The sequence below is a fragment of the Neoarius graeffei genome, chromosome 8, assembly GCF_027579695.1.
Source record: "Neoarius graeffei isolate fNeoGra1 chromosome 8, fNeoGra1.pri, whole genome shotgun sequence".
NCBI lineage: Eukaryota > Metazoa > Chordata > Actinopteri > Siluriformes > Ariidae > Neoarius > Neoarius graeffei.
In genome coordinates this window covers 24,440,088-24,459,295 of record NC_083576.1, presented here as the reverse complement: position 1 = coordinate 24,459,295, position 19,208 = coordinate 24,440,088, and the positions used below count along the sequence as shown (strand labels likewise).

The 19,208-nt window shown below is 40.9% G+C and overlaps 1 protein-coding gene across 2 annotated transcripts in view; it reads left to right on the top strand.

Moving 5' to 3' along the window:
• nlgn3a (neuroligin 3a) overlaps positions 1-19,208 on the top strand; it is a 424,008-nt gene that overhangs the window by 371,799 nt on the left and 33,001 nt on the right. For both annotated transcript variants that reach the window (XM_060927489.1, XM_060927490.1), the window contains one exon: positions 17,795-18,584. In XM_060927489.1, coding sequence (XP_060783472.1) covers positions 17,795-18,584 — 790 coding nt within the window. The remainder of the gene's footprint in view (positions 1-17,794; positions 18,585-19,208) is intronic.

Genomic DNA, 19,208 nt, shown 5'->3' with positions numbered 1-19,208 from the left:
TAATGGATTTAATAGTGCTCCCTGGGTTATTCAAAGATTGGGATATTTTTTATAACCCAACCCTGATCTATACTTCTCCACAATTTTGTCTTTGACCTGTTTGGAGTGCTCCTTGGTTCTCATGTTGCTTGCTTAGTAGTGTTGCAGAGTCAAGGTCCTTCCAGAACAGGTTGATTTATACAGACATCATGTGACAGATCATGTGACACTTTGATTGCACACAGGTGAATGTTAATCAACTAATTATTTGACTTATGAAGTGAATCGGTTGGACCAGCTCTTACTTAGGGGTTTCGTATGAAAGGGGGTGAATACCTATGCACACTCCAGATTTCTGTTTTCTCATCTTAATTATTGTTTGTGTCACCATACAAAAACAATGGGCACCTTTAAAATTGTAGGCATGTTGTGTAAATCAAATGGTGCTAACCCCCCCAAAATTCCATTTTAATGCGACAAAACAGGACAAACACTAAGGGGGATGAATACTTTTGCAAGGCACTGTATATTATACACACACACACACACACACCAATCAGCCATAACATTATGACCACTGACAGGTGAAGTGAATAACATTGATTATATATTATGTATATATTATGTAGCAAAAGAACAGTCAGTTCTTGAAGTTGATGTGTTGGAAGCAGGAAAAATGGGCAAGTGTAAGGATCTGAGTGACTTTGGCAACGGCCAAATTGTGATGGCTAGATGACTTGGTCTGAGCATCTCCATTCTGGCACATCTTGTGGGGTGTTCCCAGTATGCAGTGGTTCGTACCTACACCTTTCTGTTTAGCCAGCATTAACATTTTCAGCTGTTCGTGCTATAGTAGCTCTTCTGTGCAATTAGACCATATGGGGCCTTTGTGCCCCATGCGAATCAATGAGCCTTCGACACCCATGACCCTGCCGCTAGTTCACCAGTTGTCCTTCCTTGGACAACTTTTGGTAGGTACTATCCACTGCATACTGGGAACACCCCACCAGATGTGCCATTTTGGAGATGCTCAAGTCAAGTTTATTTTATAGCACTTTTAGCAATAGACATTGTTGCAAAGCAGCTTTATAGAAATTTAAAGGCTTTAAACATGAGCTAATTTTATCCCTAATCTATCCCCAATGAGCAAGGATGTGGCGATGGTGACATGAGGAAAAAACCTTGAGAGGAACCAGACTCAAAAGGGAACCCATCCTCATTTGGGTGATAACAGACAACATGATTATAAATAGCTTACTTCTATAACAATGTCCTATATACCTGTAGTCAGAAACTATAACTGTGAAAACAGGAAATTCATTATAGTTTTAACATGAAGTCTGTTTTGTTGAAGTTATAAATTGTTCATTGATGGAAACTTGAGTGCAAAATTGTTCATGACAACTGCAGTCCTAAATTTAGCAAGTTAACTGTAGTCCTCAGCCATAAAAGCATTACTGTAAGCTGGGTGCGATTTGCTGGGGGGGATGGGGGGGGATCATCCCCCCCTCTGGTTTTTATCTCTGCTGAAAAAAAATCCTCGGGGACAACCGTCAATAAAACAAACAAACCAAAAAAAAAGTTGACATGACAGGCATGTTGTGACAGTTTTCTATGGTCTACATTGCACTCACTTTCAAAATGACCCGAAGTGGCAGCTTTGATGTTCACGAACGTCCCCAGCAAATAGATACATTGTAGATAATAACAATATCTTTGCGTTCTCATAGACCGCAAAGATATTGTTATTATCTACAATGTATCTGCAGGGATGCAAACAGCGCGCCTTTTGGCGGATGCCGCCTTTTTCACGGCCGATTTTTTTTTTTAGGGGGGGCGTTGGAGTGTCTGATTATAATTTCAAAGTAAATTCTGTATTAAAATTGCTAAATAAGCAAATCCGTTACAGTCCATGAAACAGGAAGTATAAGGATGAGAAAAAAACAGTTTAAATCGGAAAGCTGCGCACAATGTGAACTGCGCCATCAGAGCAAACTGTTCATTTAGTATTCATGTATTTTAGTGATTTTCGAGTCACTGTCCATTTAATCCGGAGGGAGAGAAACATCACAGCAACGCGACAAGCAATGCGAACTTTGTTGTGTTAGTGTTCGTGTATTTAGTCAGAGAGATAGGAAGATGAATTTACTGTAGTATCTCTGGTTTAGTGTTCTTTTTCATTTAGTGTTATTCATTTGATATCATCGGATGTTATTGAGCTGTTAGCCTATTGTTACCTTAATTTTGTGACCTTTCATGATTTAAAAAAAAAAACATCCCCCCTTCTGGTTTTTTGACAAATCGCACCCTGACTGTAAGTGTCCAGAGCCATCTTCCAAGTGCAACTTTCGACTGTCCATATGGGGCCGTCCTCCACAGGAGCAATGTGATGAGACTCCAGCCAAACACAGGGCAACAGAATGGATCAGGCAAGTCCAAGGAGCAGAAGAGGTCAGCATCTCGATCTCAGGATCGACATGTAACTCAGAGGGACAGATAGAGTTTTTTTTTTTTTTTTTGGGGGGGGGGGGGGGGGGACACAGGTTGTTAGGTATGCCCAATGTCACCTGATGAGTAAGAACAGTATACATTTTGCGCTGATTGCAAGCAGGGACTCCGGCAAAACTAACTATGACAGCATAACTAAAAGGGGAGAGCCAGAGGGTAACACAGGCATGAGGGCACCCCGGGACATAAAACAGCCAGCCACTACACCATCAACAAACCCGAGTGACTGAGTGGGGGGCTGACAGCATCCATACATCCCAGTTTACCAAAATACTCTATGCCTGAGGATCCTCCAGATCTACTCCTTTACCTAATAAAAATATTCACAAAAGGCTTGACTAAATTGATTTTTTTCAGCCTAGATTTTATTTACACTCGATACTTTTATTTACATCCGATATTAAAACTTGTAGTGTCCTAGCAACCATCGCAAAGACGCGCACAAAGCCCAGAAACTCCTATTTACCCAGGCAAAAACAATACACAATTTATCTTGTTGTGTCCTGATCCCCAGATCTTTAATCCAGCCACATATAAAAAGTTGTACGCCTGCATGCTCTTCCAGGTTTCATCTGTTTGTCCGTGTAGAACAATGTCTACAGCACCAGGTAGTTTGAGATGTCGGGGAACTCAACAGATGGATAATTTTCCAACTCATAATGAATGCATGAATAACTTTTTATTTAAACAGGATAAGTTAATCAGCAGAGCTGGTGGGGTCGTGCATGTATACAGTAGATACAAATAATTACAAATACAAAAGACTAAAAATATACATAATCTTTAAAAAAACAAAAATCTGTTGATTATCTGTTAATTATCTTCACATTAAGTTAATTAATACTTTGCATAACTGTTGTCTTTGTATTTAGTTACAGCTACAATATGATCAAATTTTATTCTACTAATGTCAAATTTAGCAAGTAAACTTTTCTTTCATAGGAAAAATCCTTCTTTGTTAATGTGTAAGGATCTGTCCCATTGAGTGGTTTGCGTGTACTTCTTGGTTTTAATAACTTGCTTGTTTGCTGTACACAAACATGGTATAAGTTCTTGTGTTAATCGATCAGACTCCACTGTTGGATCATTAATCCCTTTTGACTGAGAATGCCCTGCATGCATGGTTTGGCTTCTAGCACATTCATACGGTTTTAAATTCAATACCTACAATCTAAAAAAAATTCTATTGCATTTATTTAATTCCCATCTGTAACAGGGAGTGATGTTGCATCCCATTAATACACGTTACAATAGATTATTAGATTCTAATAGAATAGAAGAGCCAAAATAATTGGGGATCTTTTTTAATGGGCCCTGACTCAGTACAAGTATGAATAGGTAGGCCTCAAAGCAGAAAAGGTTGAGAACCCCTGTGTGTGTGTGTGTGTGTGTGTGTGTGTGTGTGTGTGTGTGTGTGTGTGTGTGTGCACATACATACATATAAACACACACACACACACACACACACACACAAATTAGATGTTTTAAGTCATCTCACTATCTACATCCAGAAAACCAATATTTCCATTCTCTGTGGCATTGTGCAATCCAGGAAGTGTGACTACACATGAGAAAGACTATCTTTTTGTTAGTAATTGTGTAAGGACTGTAATACACATACTACACACCACTTAGGGAGACCTGTACATGCAATTCTCTAATCAGCCAATTGTGTGGCAGCAGTCAAATACAGAAAAAAACTTTATTTAATGAACGAACTGGTGCACAGGTATTCCTGTTAAAGCAGCCGGTGAGTGATTCTGCTGAGCTTTTCTCATTAAAATAAGGGGAAATAAGTTAAGTACACAAGTTACATTGTAGAATCAAAAGCCACACCTTGATAACTGAAATTTACCAAATTTATATGTAAAGATGCAATAGAGAGTGGTGAGGAAAATGCATTCAGAGGTGTGAGTCGGCAGTGTAGTGACCTGGGTGGTGGCATTTCATGTCATATTCCATTGTTTATAATCCAGTACACTAGTGTGGTACAAGAGCATCAGCCATTAGAACCCTATAGCTCATTTCACAGGCTGAGGGGAAGACTAGTGTATGATACTCTATTCTCACTCATGGGATTGGTGTTGCTTGAGGATAGGAATGGGGGTGTACTGTTTGCCCTTTGTGATTGCAAAGGAATCGATTTTCAGCTATTCTACAGCCTAATCTATAGGTAGGACATTTGTGGCATTCCAAAAATCATGCTTGGCCCTAGAGACAATTTGCTGCATAATAGGAGTCTCTGTAATGCTGTCTGAGGAAAAAAAAAAAATGAAGCAACGCTGTAGCAGGTAGCTGCTTGACTGCACCTAGCATGAGTTTTTGCCATATATGTTGTAACTATGGAGACAGGTTTCTGAGCCAGGACAGCCAAGACATACTGTATTCATTTTGGTTGGATAGTCTACATCCCCACTGTGTCCTTACTTCAAAGACTTGCAGTTAAGTTCACATGGGGCAGCCATGGCCTGAAGTTTGGGTCTCTGAGCAAGGCACTTAGCCCCCAACTGACCCCCGGGTGCTGTGGTGTGGCTGCCCACTGCTCTGGGTATGTGCATGTGCTTATTGCTCACTTGTGTGTGCATGTGTGTGTTCACTGCTTCAGATGAGTTAAATGCAGAGGACAAATTTCACTGTGCTTAAGTCTGTGCTTGAGTGTATGTGTGATAAATAAAGGCTTCTTGTCCTTATACTTGGACACTTAAACAAAAGAAAGTGGTGCTGTTGCATGAGACATCACATTACCATGATGACATCACCATTGCCGAAGCCTTGCAGTGTACAACAAGGCCATGAGGAGAATCTGGATTGCACAAGCAAGAAAAATGTGATGATAATGACACATTGGGCAAAACAAGGAGAGATGATCCCACTGTGGGAGTCCAGTCCTCCATGACAGTCAGAGAGACTTGAAGGAGTTTGCATCCACACTGGGGAAATGCTCAGAGGAATGAGCCCAGAGCACTGCACGACTAAAATGCCATAATCAGTAGTGAGAGTCAAATGTGCTAGTGTGTGAAAAAGCTCATGGACACTAGAGAGAAGCTTTTGAAAACAGGAGCTCCTGATGCTCCTCTGAGATGAGGGTTTTGCTGTCAACTCTGCTTTTTGCTCAATTCAGCCTTATACTCTGGGGTAACTAAACTAAATTTTCCTTGTCAGTGGGGTGGTACCTTCAAGGGTACATCTTTTGTCCTTCAGTGCCTATCTATTTCATGTGAATATATTTTACTTTTAAATCATCATAAAAGTACATAATTGAACCTGAACAGTGACTCTTGTACCTTTTACGGTAATTAGCTTTAAAAGTACTTTAAAAAGTCTACAACATGCACCTTACTAAGTAAACATTACACACTAAAGGTACAAATGTAAACTTGTGGGTCCCACACCAGCATCAAGGAGAGGTATCTTTTAGTTTGTTTTCTGCGTGTATGCTGCTGCTTTGTATATGTTGTATTCAGTTATGTGACTTTTGCTTGTGAGTTTACTTCTGGTGAATGAAGTGGCGTCAGGCAAACCAGTTTGGCCGCCATTATGCAAAGAGCTAATGAAACCATCTCTGACTATTTTCACACTTTAGAGGCCAATGCATGGTCAAGATAGCTTCAGAAAGCATCTCTTTGCAATGGGATAGACGCTTACACATTATCAAAGAAGGATTTTTCCTATGAGTTAGAAAATTATCCATATGTTGATTTCTCCGACATCTCAAACTACCTGGTGCTGCAATCATCGTTCTACAGGACAAACAGATGAAAACCTGAAAGAGCATTGAGGCGTTACAACTTTTTATATGTGGCTAGGTTAAAGATCTGAGGATCAAGACACTACAAGATAAATCCTATATCATTTATGCCTGGGTAAGTAGGCATTTTTGGGCTTTTTGTATGCATCTTTGCGATGGTTGCCAGGGCGCTACAGGTTTTAGTATCAAGTGTAAACAAAAAACAGCCGCTCAATTCTCAATCCTCCCTGCTCTTCTCTTCCAGGTAAAATCATTCACGAAGGTCCAGAGAAACCTCTTTAAAGACCTGGGTATTACGTGCATTATATACTCGTTAGTTTACAATATTGTGATCAAACAGTAAACAAAAACACATGAGGACTTAAGCGTTTCCTGAACTTCACAATGTCACGAAATAACAGAAAATGGCAAGAAAAATCATTTGCAAATCCAAACAAAATAATACCCTGTCCACACTAGGGATTTTGTACCGATACGAAACTACTTTCGTACCGCAACACCTGTCCACACTAGCAACTATACCGGTACTGTAGCAGTATAACTGTATCAGTACGAAACCCACAAATGTATGGGTTTCGTACCGGTACAGTATCGGTACTGTAGCGCTTCACGTAGTGTGGACAGATGAAGCGGCTCTGTATCGATACAAATATAATGTGCATGCGCAAAGTCACACACCTCAATCGATGTCTTCGCTGAATAAAATAGTGAAGAACGGAGATTCGTTTGTTTCTTTCTCAACTGCCTCACGCGTTTTATACGATTCGACTGAATAAATGACCACCAGAAATACAGACTGTACATTGACAACAAAAAGCACACACACATTGTTTCATCCGTACGGAAGCCGCGAGAGGCCCTTCATATAATCCTTTTTTATTATTATTCACCTTGTTATCCCGAGATAACGACGTAATTAATTCAGGATCTCGAGAAAACAACACAACTAATTCGAGATCTCGAGAAAACAAAACCGTTATTCCGAGATCTCAAGAAAACAAAACAATTATTTCATGATCTCGAGTAAACAGCTGAGAAAGGTTCATTCAGGTGCGCCAAGAGACTTGTGATATGCTGACTTTGGGGCTATTTCTCATTCTGTATAGACGCAACTTTGGTCATTAGAATGTCTGGAATAATCGATCACCTAATAAGGCAATATTTTGATCAGGGGTTGACACAGGGAGAGATTGCATTAAGTCTTTTAATAAGGGATAATTTCAAAATTAGTCCGCGGCACCTCCGCAGAAGACTGGCCCAGCTTCGTCTCTACCGATGGAGATACAGTGATCCAGCTGAGATCATGAAATAATTGTTTTGTTTTCTCAAGATCATGGAATAATTGTTTTGTTTTCTCGAGATTTCGAAATAACGGATGCCATATATTCTCGGAAGGAAGTTACTCGGTAACCACGGAAACATTTCGCGCACGCGCATTTCAACTACCGTGAAAGAAAACCGCAAACATTTCTCACTAGTGTGGACAGATGCACTAAACTGTACCGGTATACTTTGTATCGATACAGTTATACCACTTTTGTACCGGTATAAGTGTGAACACAGCATCTATCAGAGGAATTTACAGACCTTTCATGAAGTGATCACTGCAAACTCAAGCGTTCTTCAACTCAGCTCCCGTTGATTGCAGTGAAAGGTTCAAGAGCCACCTTTCTTGTCATCTTTTTGTAAAATCCTTTGCTCTTTCACTCTTTTCTATCACTTCACAAGGAACCCAGAAGAAATGATCAGTTTCCTGGTTTGTTCGATTCAAACAGTGCAAAACAACACAAGCGTAGGGCATTTTAATGATTTGCAAGGCACCCCAGCGATAGTAACACTTTGTGAACAATTGACCACCACTTTATGCCTTGCATCTCTAATGAGGTGGACGTGACATCGGCTGCAACCCAGCAATAGATAGTTTTCACATGACGTCACAGAGTCGGGGATTCCCTAGTGGCGGCCATCTTGCGGGTCAAGCTTACCGTACGGGTGACTGAGCACACATTGTAACGCGCGAGTACAAAGTCTTCAAAAGAACCCAAGCAGGCTATTTAAAGCTAGCAATGGTGCACACTTGTTGTATTCACGGCTGTCGTAATAGGTCAGATGATGACGTCAAGCGGAGCTTTTATGGAATTCCCACTGTACGGGGGCACGAAGGCGAGCAAACAAAGAAACTCAGCATACAAAGGAGAAATCTATGACTTGCGAGAATCAACCGCAAGGATTATCAGCCTTCCAAACACAGCAAAGTCTGCTCCGATCATTTTATAAGTGGTAAGTTGTTTAAATAAACAAATCAATTGTGTTTAAGTTTGTTTTTGGAAACCAAAACATCATGTGAACAGTCTCTGGAGAATGCCTAACTGGAACCGCTGAGTGTACGTTTACATTGTAATGTACACTTAATATCGCTCGTTTGTCACGTTTCTATTTGAAACTTTTCACTCACACAAGGGTCATTTTTGAAAAACATTTTAGGTCTATTCTGTATGATTTGATTTGTGTTTGGGATGCAAACAGCGCGCCTTTTGGCGGATGCCGCCTGAATCGCGCAGATCTGATTTTTTTTTTTTTTTTTGGGGGGGGCGTTGGAGTGTCTGATTATAATTTCAAAGTAAATTCTGTATTAAAATTACTAAATAAGCAAATCCGTTACAGTCCATGAAACAGGAAGTATAAGGATGAGAAAAAAACAGTTTAAATTGCAAAGCTGCGCACATTTGCGCAGCCCGAGCGGTGTGCAGGACTGCGCAAATGTGCGCAGCTTTCCGATTTAAACTGTTTTTTTCTCATCCTTATACTTCCTGTTTCATGGACTGTAATGGATTTGCTTATTTAGTAATTTTAATACAGAATTTACTTTGAAATTATAATCAGACACTCCAACGCCCCCCTAAAAAAAAAAATCGGATCTGCGCGATTCAGGCAGCATCCGCCTAAAGGCGCGCTGTGAATATATACTGTAAAGTTGTATATATCAGACAGCCTTTAAAGTTTGATGAAGTCAGTTTCAGGCTTTGGCAGCCTTGCATAGTCACTTGAAAATGCATCTTTGTCCACTTCGTAGGGGTCAATTCCCCTAATCAAGGCCAGTTTGGCTGCATACCGTTGTCGTGAGATGTCGTCTAATGTATCTATATGCTTCTGTTTGCTTGATTTTGCCAACATTGATCTTTATCTTAGAAAACTGACTATATAACTTCATAAATTCGTCCGAGATAACGTAGCCGGTAGTGGCGATGGTCCGTTTTGTTTGCCCCGCAAGATGGTGGCTGGGGGGCGTTCCCCGGAATGCCGTGATATCAGTGAAAACTATCTATTGATCTGCAGGAATTAGTGGTAACCAAAACATACGTAAAATACAAAATTGAAATTAGCATGAGCAGAAGGGTTTTTTTTAAGAAAATATTATTTTTTCACACCTACTGATTGCCAAAATTAAGAAAAAGTATTTATGTCCTGTGACTTTAAGCACAAGCCAGTACTTATGTGTGTTGATAATCAGTGTGGTCTCAGTTGATGATGTGTAGCAGTGCATAGCCCACATGCGATGCAATGGTACACATGGTGCAAGGTCACTGGTTTGTATCTAGAGTGAAATATCTGTCCTCAGCCAATCACAGCATCTGCTATGCAGCCGCTTAACTAGTGTCTTGAGAGGAGGAGGCAAGCGGTCGAGGTCGACAGAGCCCAGGCATGCAGCAGCATTTTAGCTGAGCCAAATGAGTGATTACCTCCCAGCTCTTGTCATAATTCACAATGACCTCAATCTGCCAGCAAAGCCACTCGCTGATGGATAGGCCTGCAGGTTTATGCGCTCGGCACCCATGTCAAATAGAGCCTGAAGGCCCCTCTATCTAGTGTTTATACAATGCAAGCATAATAACAATCCCAAGTGTTAATTATGACAGCTAATATGGGTTTTACAAATGTAATAGCTACTTTTGTGGGCATATTTATATCACTGCATTCACTGAAAAAGTATATTAAGAACATTAATGTCAGTGGGGTCAATGTTAAGATATAAAAGGTTGAGCCAGCTGGTATTATATTCACCAAACAAGATATACATGTTATACATGCAAGTTAGAAGTCTGGCAGCATGTTTTCCCAACCTCAAAGCTTTGCTGTTAGCATACAGAGATCTGGATAAACAGGTCTGTATTTGATCTGTTAATACACACGACTACACTGGCAACCTCTTATCTTGCTCTTTCCTCCACATGGTCTAGTGTATAGTACACAGCATGCCTTCCATTTCCTTTGCATAATCATCTTTGCAAAATGAATGCACAAAGTTTCACTCATATCCAATCAACAGGTGCAGGCATTTTCATCTCATTTTTTATTCATCAGGGAAAATGTAATTACATTTCATCATATATTTTGAGTAGAAAGGTAAATTATGATTTTGTAATTGTTTATCACATTTTCATTATGTATAGAAGATCACTGATGAACATTTTTCATCTTAGATTTACTCAATAGATTAACAGTGAACATTCTATTGGGCCTGGGGACACCCAGGGGTCTGCAAATGTCTAATTTCGTGACAACAGGCATGAAAACGGGTCAGGGGTGAAAAAGGTGAGAAGGGTGCGCGAGTGGTGACGTGGCCTCTGGTGCTGTTTTATTTTGTTTGGGGGGTCCTCCCCCAGAATAAATATTATAGCCACCTTACTAAGTATACTGTATTGACATTTGCACAAGGACATACAGTACAAATACATGAAGTTATAGTGAAATTATGCCCTGGAAAAAAATGTGAATAATAGAACGAAGAAAGTGGAGAACACACAAGGAATAGTGATCATTTTTTCCTTTTATTTGCCTGGACCACCAGTGTCTCCATGGCCTGCTTTTGCCGAGTTGCCACATGTTTCAGCCTTGCCCGCTTCTCTCCTTCAGCAGTCTGTTTCTTGGCCTGCTGAGCACTGCAAGTTGCTTGAGAGCCATACTTGCTCTGCTGCTGCTGCTTTTCCTCCTTGTTCACCCTCTGCTGGTGTTTGTATGTGGCTGCTGCAGAGTTAATGTTCTTGCACATTGTTCTGTCCACTTCCCCAAACTTCACGTCCTCCCTTCTAAAGAGCTGCATAGCTGTCTTCCCCCTGGACATCAGCGTGTACTTGACCGTCTGTATTGCATTAAATGTTTCCACATTCATGTTGCCACTCCTTTGATCAATTACATCATTCATCAGACTAAATGAGGACTCAACTCTAGGTCCATGAAAGATGGAGAGGCAACACTTAACCAGTGCACCCAGGGAGGGGCACTTGTCTGGTTTGTCGAAGACATGACCCCACCACTCCACGATGCTCTCTCCCTCCTTGAAGCTGGGGATGGTCAGGTCAACACTGAACTGCACAAGTTCCCTCTGGATATCCTGGTCTGCTGGCAAGAGGTGCCCCAGCATACCACTCAGCCTGCCAAGATATGGAAGTACCTGCAGCTTTCAGCTCTTTTTAAATCAAGGCTGAATACTTTCTTCTTTGCTGCTGTCTTTTATTAAATCAAATTTGAGATTTTTAATTTGATTTCTTTCAGCACAGACAGCACTACAAAATGGCGTCTCCACTATACAGTGCCCTATATAGTGAGTAGCGAGCAATTTCGGACACAGGGATTGTCAAAAGACGCGCGCACCCTCTTTCGAATGCTGACGTAATCAAGCCGGAAGTTTTGTTTGTTTTGATGGCAAATCAGGAAAGTTTGAAAAAAGTAGGAAATTCAGTCCGATGACTCAATCCAGCTTCCAGCGGTCTGGTCTGCACTCTGACTGATGTGTGCACGTTCTGGCCAGCAGGAGAAGAGGCGCGAAATGATGCCACTTGCCCTTCGCAGTGAGATGTACTCGTCGCTATGGCATCAATATCAAAGCAGGAGGAGGAGGCGCAAACCGGCACGAACTGTCTATGGGTACGAAGCGACCTCCTTGCCCTTTGGGTCAATATCAACCCCCCCAATTTTTTTTTTCTCATCGGATCTACACGATTCACGTAGGTCACCCATTTTGGTTTCAAAACGGCGAATTTCGCCGAAAGGTGAGGGATTTTCATGCATGCAACACATTATATTCAAAGTAATTATGTCGATACATAATGACAAACCTAATGAGACTATTAATAGAAATGGGCTCCATTGATAGAGCAATCAGGAAGTGTGTGTGTGTGTGTGTGTGTATATATATATATATATATATATATATATATATATATATATATATATATATACAGTGGGGCAAAAAAGTATTTAGTCAGCCACCAATTGTGCAAGTTCTCCCACTTAAAAAGATGAGAGAGGTGTGTAATTTTCATCATAGGTACACTTCAACTATGAGAGACAGAATGGGGGGAAAGAATCCAGGAAATCGCATTGTAGGATTTTTAATGAATTAATTGGTAAATTCCTCAGTAAAATAAGTATTTGGTCACCTACAAACAAGCATGATTTCTGGCTCTCACAGACCTGTAACTTCTTCTTTAAGAGGCTCCTCTGTCCTCCACTCGTTACCTGTATTAATGGCACCTGTTTGAAATCGTTATCAGTATAAAAGACACCTGTCCACAACCTCAAACAGTCACACTCCAAACTCCACTATGGCCAAGACCAAAGAGCTGTCAAAGGACACCAGAAACAAAATTGTAGACCTCCACCAGGCTGGGAAGACTGAATCTGCAATAGGTAAGCTGCTTGGTGTGAAGAAATCAACTGTGGGAGCAATTATTAGAAAATGGAAGACATACAAGACCACTGATAATCTCCCTCAATCTGGGGCTCCATGCAAGATCTCACCCCGTGGGGTCAAAATGATCACAAGAACGGTGAGCAAAAATCCCAGAACCACACGGGGGGACCTAGTGAATGACCTGCAGAGAGCTGGGACCAAAGTAACAAAGGCTACCATCAGTAACACACTACGCCACCAGGGACTCAAATTCTGCAGTGCCAGACATGTCCCCCTGCTTAAGCCAGTACATGTCCAGGCCCATCTGAAGTTTGCTAGAGAGCATTTGGATGATCCAGAAGAGGATTGGAAGAATGTCATATGGTCAGATGAAACCAAAATAGAACTTTTTGGCAAAAACTCAACTTGTCATGTTTGGAGGAGAAAGAATGCTGAGTTGCATCCAAAGAACACCATACCTACTGTGAAGCATGGGGGTGGAAACATGCTTTGGGGCTGTTTTTCTGCAAAGGGACCAAGATGACTGATCCGTGTAAAGGAAAGAATGAATGGGGCCATGTATCGTGAGATTTTGAGTGAAAACCTCCTTCCATCAGCAAGGGCATTGAAGATGAAACGTGGCTGGGTCTTTCAGCATGACAATGATCCCAAACACACTGCCCCGGCAACGAAGGAGTGGCTTCGTAAGAAGCATTTCAAGGTCATGGAGTGGCCTAGCCAGTCTCCAGATCTCAACCCCATAGAAAATCTTTGGAGGGAGTTGAAAGTCCGTGTTGCCCAGTGACAGCCCCAAAACATCACTGCTCTAGAGGAGATCTGCATGGAGGAATGGGCCAAAATGCCAGCAACAGTGTGTGAAAACCTTGTGAAGACTTACAGAAAACGTTTGACCTCTGTCATTGCCAACAAAGGGTATATAACAAAGTATTGAGATGAACTTTTGTTATTGACCAAATACTTATTTTCCACCATAATTTGCAAATAAATTCTTTAAAAGTCAGACAATGTGATTTTCTGGATTTTTTTTTTTTCATTTTGTCTCTCATAGTTGAGGTATACCTATGATGAAAATTACAGGCCTCTCTCATCTTTTTAAGTGGGAGAACTTGCACAATTGGTGACTGACTAAATACTTTTTTGCCCCACTGTATATATATATATAATATGGAAACAAGTGTTTTACTGGGAAGTACACAACTTGTAGTATTTTTCAAACAAGCTACATCCGGGACATAGAACCAAAACTGTGACATAAATCTCTATATGTCCCTCACAAGGAAATCAATGAATTGATAAATTTGGGTACTTTTTGTTTGTGAATGTGACTGTATAATATAAAGCAAATCACATGTTAGCTTGAAGATATGAAGTTTATCTTCTTGTGTTGTAAATTCACATTTTTCATATGAAATGCATCTTGGATCTGAGTGATATATTTAACAGCTATTCAACAAAATCAAGTTGTACATGAGCGGATAGCCAGCGAGGCGCATGAGTTGGCTATAAGCCATGTACAACGAGATTGAGTGGAATAACTGTTTTATTCTCTCCACATTGACTGGATTTTGAGAAACAGAGCATTTTTATTTTTTGCAAATTCAGTAAATAAAAACTTTTTATACAAAACATCCAACAAAATCATTTTTGCTTAGAATATAAACAAACCAGCAAAATGACAGTAGCAATTTATTAAAAATGTAATAATTCTTGAAAAATAAAAAAAGATACGTTCTTACTATCAAATCCTTTTATTCCATATTTTGTTGCTTTTTTATTTTTGGGGGTTTTGTTTTCAAGCAGATTTTTTAATTTCGTCCTCGGTTGGTTCAGCAACACGCTCCACCATTTTGTAGTAGAGTAGCCAATCAGAGCACACGATTGCTCATATCCAGTGAATGTGGACAGAAAAATTTCCCATATTTCACTCTGATTACATCACTCCCAGTGTTTTCCCACTGACTAGACATGCATTGTCAAAATGGTGAACCGGTTCAAAATTAAAATTGTTTGACTAACTTGCTTTTTTGTGTGTGTGGATGTGTCCATATAATATAAAGAACATTACACGGTTCCAAGAAGATATGAAGTTTATCTTCTCGTGTTGAAAATATTTTCACTTGTTTGCTTCACTCACTCCTGAATATGTTCACCACTTGAAGATAAACTTCATATCTTTGCGCAACCATGTAATGTCCATCCACCCATCCATTATCTGTAGCCGCTTATCCTGTACAGGGTCGCGGGCAAGCTGGAGCCTATCCCAGCTGACTATGGGTAAGAGGGTACACCCTGGACAAGTCACCAGGTCATCGCAAGGCTGACACATAGAGACAAACCACCATTTATATTCACATCTACGGTCAATTTAGAGCCACCAATTAATCTAACCTGCATGTCTTTGGACTATGAGGGAAACCGGAGCACCCAGAGGAAACCCACGCAGACACGGGGAGAACATGCAAACTCCATATTATATATAGCCAATACATAACATTTAAACAATGTGCCTAGTTTTTAATAATTTAATACTGTAATCTGTACTAAGAGGGTCTAACTTTAGCCATCCACTTATTTATTTTAATGTTTTGTTTTGTTTTTAATTGACAGGTTCCCTAACTGCAACAAATTTGGGAACCCCTTATCCAGTTTATGGATACACACAGAAAAAAGAACATCAATTTTAGTTGGTCTCACTGGAGTCCTCCAAGTTGTCATAATACAAAAAAAAATCTAAGTAAAGTAAATAAACCTCCTAAAATCGAGAGAAACATTTGATCCAGTATTCTAACATAATATTAACTTCATCATTTCCATTGTTTTCCATGTACATATTGAACGCTTCTTCAATTTGTCATGTACATGCTGTGTAGAACCCTAAAACAGAGTTTTTCTGTCAGAAATTGTTCCAAGGAGTACTTCTTACTTTTAGGAACCTAAGAACACTTAACTATTCAAAAATCCATTGAGGATCCTTTTTTCTATAAGCTTAGTTATAGGATAAAAAGCCACAGAGTTTGTAAATATAAAGCACAAGTTAAGGATAATTTCATATTGATAAAGAGTTGAGCACACAAAAGCATAAAGTTTATTATCATGGCAATTTCTCAGTCAGCAAGTAATTTATATCTGCTGCACTTTGGTGAGGTGACCCTGGCCTGGAATAATTACTTCAATCAATCAGTGAGTCACCGAGGCAGTGTTGAAGCTCTTCCATAGCAGAAACAGACTTGGTTACACAGGGGATAGGGATATAGCTGGTAAAACTGTGAGTCAAATATGTCTTTTACTGCCTCTGGTCATTTGCCTGGCCAAGGGTTGTAGGGAAGGGACCAAGAATAATGCTTGAGGTAATTTATTTTTCTTCGAGGCAGGTAGAGGGTTTGGTTTAGAGTTGTGCACAAAATACTGCAATCAAAAGCTTCACACTTCTATGTTGTTGCACAGGGCTTCCTGCAGAACACAAAGACTAGAGGAACACAAGGTCAGTGTATATATAAGCGCAAGGTCAGGGACACATATGCCACTTTCTTGGCCCCAAGGTGGCCATCTTTCATCTTGCACATCCTGTGTTAATGCTTCAGAGAGTACAATGATATCCATGACATCTGCTCAGCTAGCTCGGATAGTCTGGCCTCTGTGCTGCCCAGAGCTTCAGTCATGGAGCTACTCCAAGAAGCAAAGTGCCCCACAACCCACTCTCTCTGTAGTGTATTCTCATAGCTTTATGTCTACACTCACACAAACACACACACAGTGTCTCAGATCCAACATGTATTGTCCTTCAGCAGTGTTAGCAGCCTTGTAGAGGCGGCAAAATTCAGTATGGATTTATTTTTCTAGACATCCTCAGCACAGGGAATTTGGTACAAAAACAAAACTTCATTAAAAGTGTAAACTGTGCAAACTGAGCAATATTTGCACTGGCCCTTTCTTTTTCCACCATTTGGCTCATAAAACATTATCTTGCTGCAAATGAGGAGGCCTAAGTGGTTGGCAAACATTGTCAATGTGCAATAGGGCAGTGTGGCGCATGCAGGTCTTCAGATCAATTGTGCAATCAGGTAAGAGATTGCCCTGAGGAGGCTGAGCCAGTAATCCTTTAAAAGACTAAACTGAAAAAAAGTGCATTGGTGCAGCAAAAAGTGCACCTTATGTCAGAGCCCAAGCTATTTTGAGCAGCAAAATATGTGCAGGCACATATCTCTTGGTCATTTCAGAGGTGTACAAGAACCATTGTACAGTAGTATTACAGGCATATGTGCCCATTCCCCTCTGTATTTATAGCCTCCCAATAGCAGTGTGTCTGTAGGCAGACAGCTTTGGCTCCGTTTGCTGCAGAACTAGTATGGTGGAGGTGTGGTTAGTAGTACTACTGAGCAGTTGAGTGCTAGAGAGATTTGAACCTCCATCAGAATTGGTGCATGCTATGGAAAGTTATATTGTCCTGTACCTATGCAAAGAGCTAATACTACTTTGCTTTAGTAAGGGGGTTGGTGTGCATACTGTCATGGAGCATCACAACCAGGGTTGTGAAGCTTTGTGTGATATCCACAAATAAACTCTAGCCCACCACCCCTTCCACCTGAGAAAATCTCGGTCGTAAATATGAACATAACAAATGTTGCCTATTATATACTGTAAATGCATTGCTGCACATAGCCATCTGTCCATGTGTTTGTTAAAAGATTATATTTAACCATGCTCCCATTCTGATGAAAAAGTATTATAGGACAGAAGGGTTAGCTCTAAACTGAGAATTAAAGTACAAAAGTTCTCTGTTTAATGATTAGCAAAGCATGGCGTCAAACTCACTTATTGCTTAAAGCGTTATTTAAAGTTTGTTTATGTCCCCTCCTTTTTTGCAGGTCTGTTCCATCGTGCTATCATCCAGAGTGGCTCAGCGCTATCCAGCTGGGCTGTCAACTACCAGCCTGTGAAATATACACGTCTACTTGCAGAGAAGGTGGGCTGTAATGTCCTGGATACCATGGACATGGTGCATTGCCTGCGGAAGAAGAATGCCCGTGAGCTTGTAGAGCAGGACATCCAGCCTGCACGTTACCATGTGGCCTTTGGGCCAGTGATTGATGGTGATGTGATCCCAGATGACCCAGAGATCCTCATGGAGCAGGGCGAGTTCCTCAATTACGACATTATGCTGGGTGTGAACCAGGGTGAGGGCCTGCGCTTTGTGGAAAATGTAGTGGACTCTGAAGATGGGGTCTCAGGCAACGACTTTGACTTCTCCGTCTCTGACTTTGTAGACAGCCTGTATGGCTACCCAGAGGGGAAGGACACCCTGAGGGAGACTATCAAGTTTATGTACACAGACTGGGCTGACCGAGACAACCCAGAAACGCGCCGCAAGACTCTTGTCGCACTCTTCACTGACCATCAGTGGGTGGAACCATCGGTGGTAACAGCTGACCTGCACGCTCGCTATGGCTCGCCAACCTATTTTTATGCCTTCTATCATCACTGCCAGAGTTTGATGAAACCTGCCTGGTCAGATGCGGCACATGGAGACGAAGTACCATACGTCTTCGGTATCCCCATGATTGGGCCTACTGACCTGTTCCCCTGCAACTTCTCTAAGAATGATGTCATGCTCAGTGCTGTGGTTATGACCTATTGGACTAACTTTGCCAAGACTGGGTGAGTGCTGCTGTTTAGTAGATAATTCTAAGAAACCAAAGTATACGGGGCCCAAATGTTCAATTTAGGGCTGTTGGTGTTGTTGGATTCATATATCATCGAGGTCAGGATCAGAGAATATGGGCAGTAATGGAAACGAGACAACAAAAAGCCTTAGAATACGGACCTTTCACTGTGTGTGTGTGTTTGCTCTATGTGTAAGAATATGGTCGAGATCTTATGTCAGAATGTGTACTGCAAGATTGGGACTAGGGGTGAAAAGAGAAAATTATCCAGCAACCATATGAAATTCTGGCCCGTGGCAGTATTGATCAGCTCAGCTCTCTATAGTCAGTCATTAGCTCCCCAGCTGACTTGACTTTTCCCCCCTCTTCCTCAGCTCACTTTAGCCCAAAGCAAAAGCATTATGGATTTGTATGAGCAGACCTTGTAATCAGGTCTAACAAAACAAATCTAATTTGACGACCACTATTGCTAGCAAAGACATTGATCGCTCATGCCTCTGCTTGCATAAATTTTGCTGCTTTGCCATTCGTAATAAAATGGCATTACCTGGCATTTATAAATCATTCTCCAAATGATGAGAATACACAAAAGGTGAAGTGGGAAATAAGATAGAGTACA